We start from the raw sequence: 2180 nt of genomic DNA, 5'->3' as shown, positions 1-2180 counted from the left end.
TTGGCGCCCTCTGTGCCGCCCGCAGCCGGGACCTTGGCGCGGGGGAGCGGAGCCTGGGAGGGGACATCGGCGCAGAGCACGGGTAAGGAGGGCACCGGTGGTGGCAGGGAGGGAGCAGCTTCCCCTGTGGCAGACGGAGGGGTTTGGGGCAGGGCTTGTGTTTTCTGGGGCTGGAGCAACTCTGGGGTTTTGTCTCCCAAGCAGGTCGGCCCCCAGCCCATCGATGGGTGACGTTCCAGCTGATCTCCCGGCTGCTGAGCCCCCCTGGAGCGAGTCACCCAGCCCCTCCGAGGAGGAGAAGGACCCCTCTGAGCCGGCCGCTGCCCCGCAGAGCACCAGGGCCCGCCCTTTGCTGCCAGAGGCTCCCAGTGGGATCCCAGCGGACACAGGAAGTGAGGAACAGTCCTCAGACCACCCGGATGGGGAGAGCTCCTCAAGCTGGGGGGAGCAGCAGCTCTCTCTGGGTACCCCCCAGCCCGAGGGGTCCATGGAGCAGGGGCAGGAATTTCCTCTTCTGGAGGTGAGTGGGGAGTGGGGAGATTCCAGTCACCCTGTAAGGCCTGGGACTGCCTGGCTGTCACAGGACGTGTCTGTGGATGGGGCTTTGCCCTCTGACCCTGCTGCCCCCAGGGTCGGCCATGGGTTGAGGGCCCCCAGCACTGCTGTGGGTGTGCTGGCTGGGGTGGGGAGCAGCACCGCCATCTCTGGGGACACGGGGGTCAGCGGGGACAACGGTTACCGAAGAGGTCCCCCCCGGGGCTGGGGACCCCCCGGCCAAAGAGCCTCACCTGGGGTGGAGAAGGCGACGAGAAGGGTCCCACCAGCGTAGAGGGAGCTGAAGGGCACAGCGGAGACACGTGGGGACAGGATCCCGGGAATCACACGTGATTCCTCCTGGACAGCAGCGTGTTCCGCAGCAAAGCCAGCCTGGGCCGCAAGCGCCAGCACCGGGCACCGTCCGTGCGCCCCACCGCCACCGAGGGGGACAGCTGGATCTTCCGGGACTCCACGGGTGAACCCAGCAGGGATGGGGACGGGAGCGGGGTGTCTGTCCTGGCACAGTGTCATGGTGACACTGTCCCTGTGTCCCCACAGAGCCCCGGCCAGCCCCGGCAGCGTCCTCTGACGAGGAGGCAGCGGAGGAGCCCCGGAGCCGGCGGATGCGCGGCTCCCCCTCGGGCAGGGGGGTCAAGGTGCCGCTCTTTCCTGGCCTCAGTGCCTCTGCCATCAAGGTGAGACCCTCGGACTCCTGTGCAAGGGAGGGTGGAACACAGGGAAACTGAGGCAGGGTGGGGCTGGGGGCTAAAGGCAGGGAGGAGGCAGTGGGGCGATTTGGGGGGCAGAGCACTGTGTGTCTCCCTGACCTCTCTCTCTGCCCCCAGGCCAAGCTGAGGGGTCGCAACCGCTCGGCCGAGGAGGGGACATCATCAGGGGAGAGCAAGGGGACCCCTCCTAAGGACCCCCACGTGCAGCGCTCCAAGTCCTGCAAGATCCCTGGTGTGAGTGGGAAACCCCCGACCCTGCCCCCCAAGCCAGAGAAATCCTCAGGGTGAGTGTGGGGGGCCAGGACCCTCATGGGGGCAAAAGGGGGGCTGAGGGCACTGGTCTGGGTGCCGGGACTGGTTTTGGGGGGCTCATGCTGAGGCTGTGCCAACACCCCAGATCCGAGGCCTCTCCCCCCCACTGGCTGCAGGCGCTGAAGCTGAAAAGGAAGAAGCCTTGAGCGAGGTGAGTGGGGAATTTGGGGCAGTGCTGGGGACACACTCCCCCAGCTCGGGCTTCCCCATGTCCCTGGGGTCTGCACTGCTGGGGGGCAGCCCCCTCCCTCCTGTCTGCTCTGGCTGGGTCCCCCCGGGATGGGTCACCCCTGGGGGGGGGCCCTGCAGGGTCCTCACCCCGTCCCCACTGTGTCCCTTCCAGGCTCGCTCCCCGACGCCGACAGCCGCTGTCCCCGGACCAGGGCTGTCCCCTCCCATGGGGACACACACACACACACTCACCTATGCACTTTGTACGAGCTCGCAGGGTCCCTGTCTTCCCAACACCTCCTCCCCATCCCCCCTTTGTACCCTGTTCCCATGGTCCCCAAGGGGCTGGGGGTGGGCACGCGCCCCCCCTTCCCCTCCCCCCTGCTCGTGTATGGCCCCGGACACAGGGCGATGGGTCCGGCTCGTGGTGTC

General features: G+C 67.8%; 1 protein-coding gene across 1 annotated transcript in view; it reads left to right on the top strand.

The window, feature by feature from the left end:
* TNKS1BP1 (tankyrase 1 binding protein 1) overlaps window positions 1-2174 on the top strand; it is a 5467-nt gene extending 3293 nt beyond the window's left edge. The window contains exons 5-12 of the mRNA XM_017732753.1: window positions 3-82; window positions 202-524; window positions 849-853; window positions 892-1012; window positions 1096-1232; window positions 1383-1549; window positions 1663-1728; window positions 1921-2174. Of these exons, the coding sequence (XP_017588242.1) occupies window positions 3-82; window positions 202-524; window positions 849-853; window positions 892-1012; window positions 1096-1232; window positions 1383-1549; window positions 1663-1723 (894 nt within the window). The 3' untranslated portion in view covers window positions 1724-1728; window positions 1921-2174. The remainder of the gene's footprint in view (window positions 1-2; window positions 83-201; window positions 525-848; window positions 854-891; window positions 1013-1095; window positions 1233-1382; window positions 1550-1662; window positions 1729-1920) is intronic.
* Window positions 2175-2180: the final 6 nt, after the last annotated feature.

The sequence above is a fragment of the Corvus brachyrhynchos genome, unplaced genomic scaffold, assembly GCF_000691975.1.
Source record: "Corvus brachyrhynchos isolate BGI_N302 unplaced genomic scaffold, ASM69197v1 scaffold624, whole genome shotgun sequence".
Classification (NCBI taxonomy): Eukaryota; Metazoa; Chordata; class Aves; order Passeriformes; family Corvidae; genus Corvus; species Corvus brachyrhynchos.
This window is presented reverse-complemented; position numbering and strand designations above follow the sequence as displayed.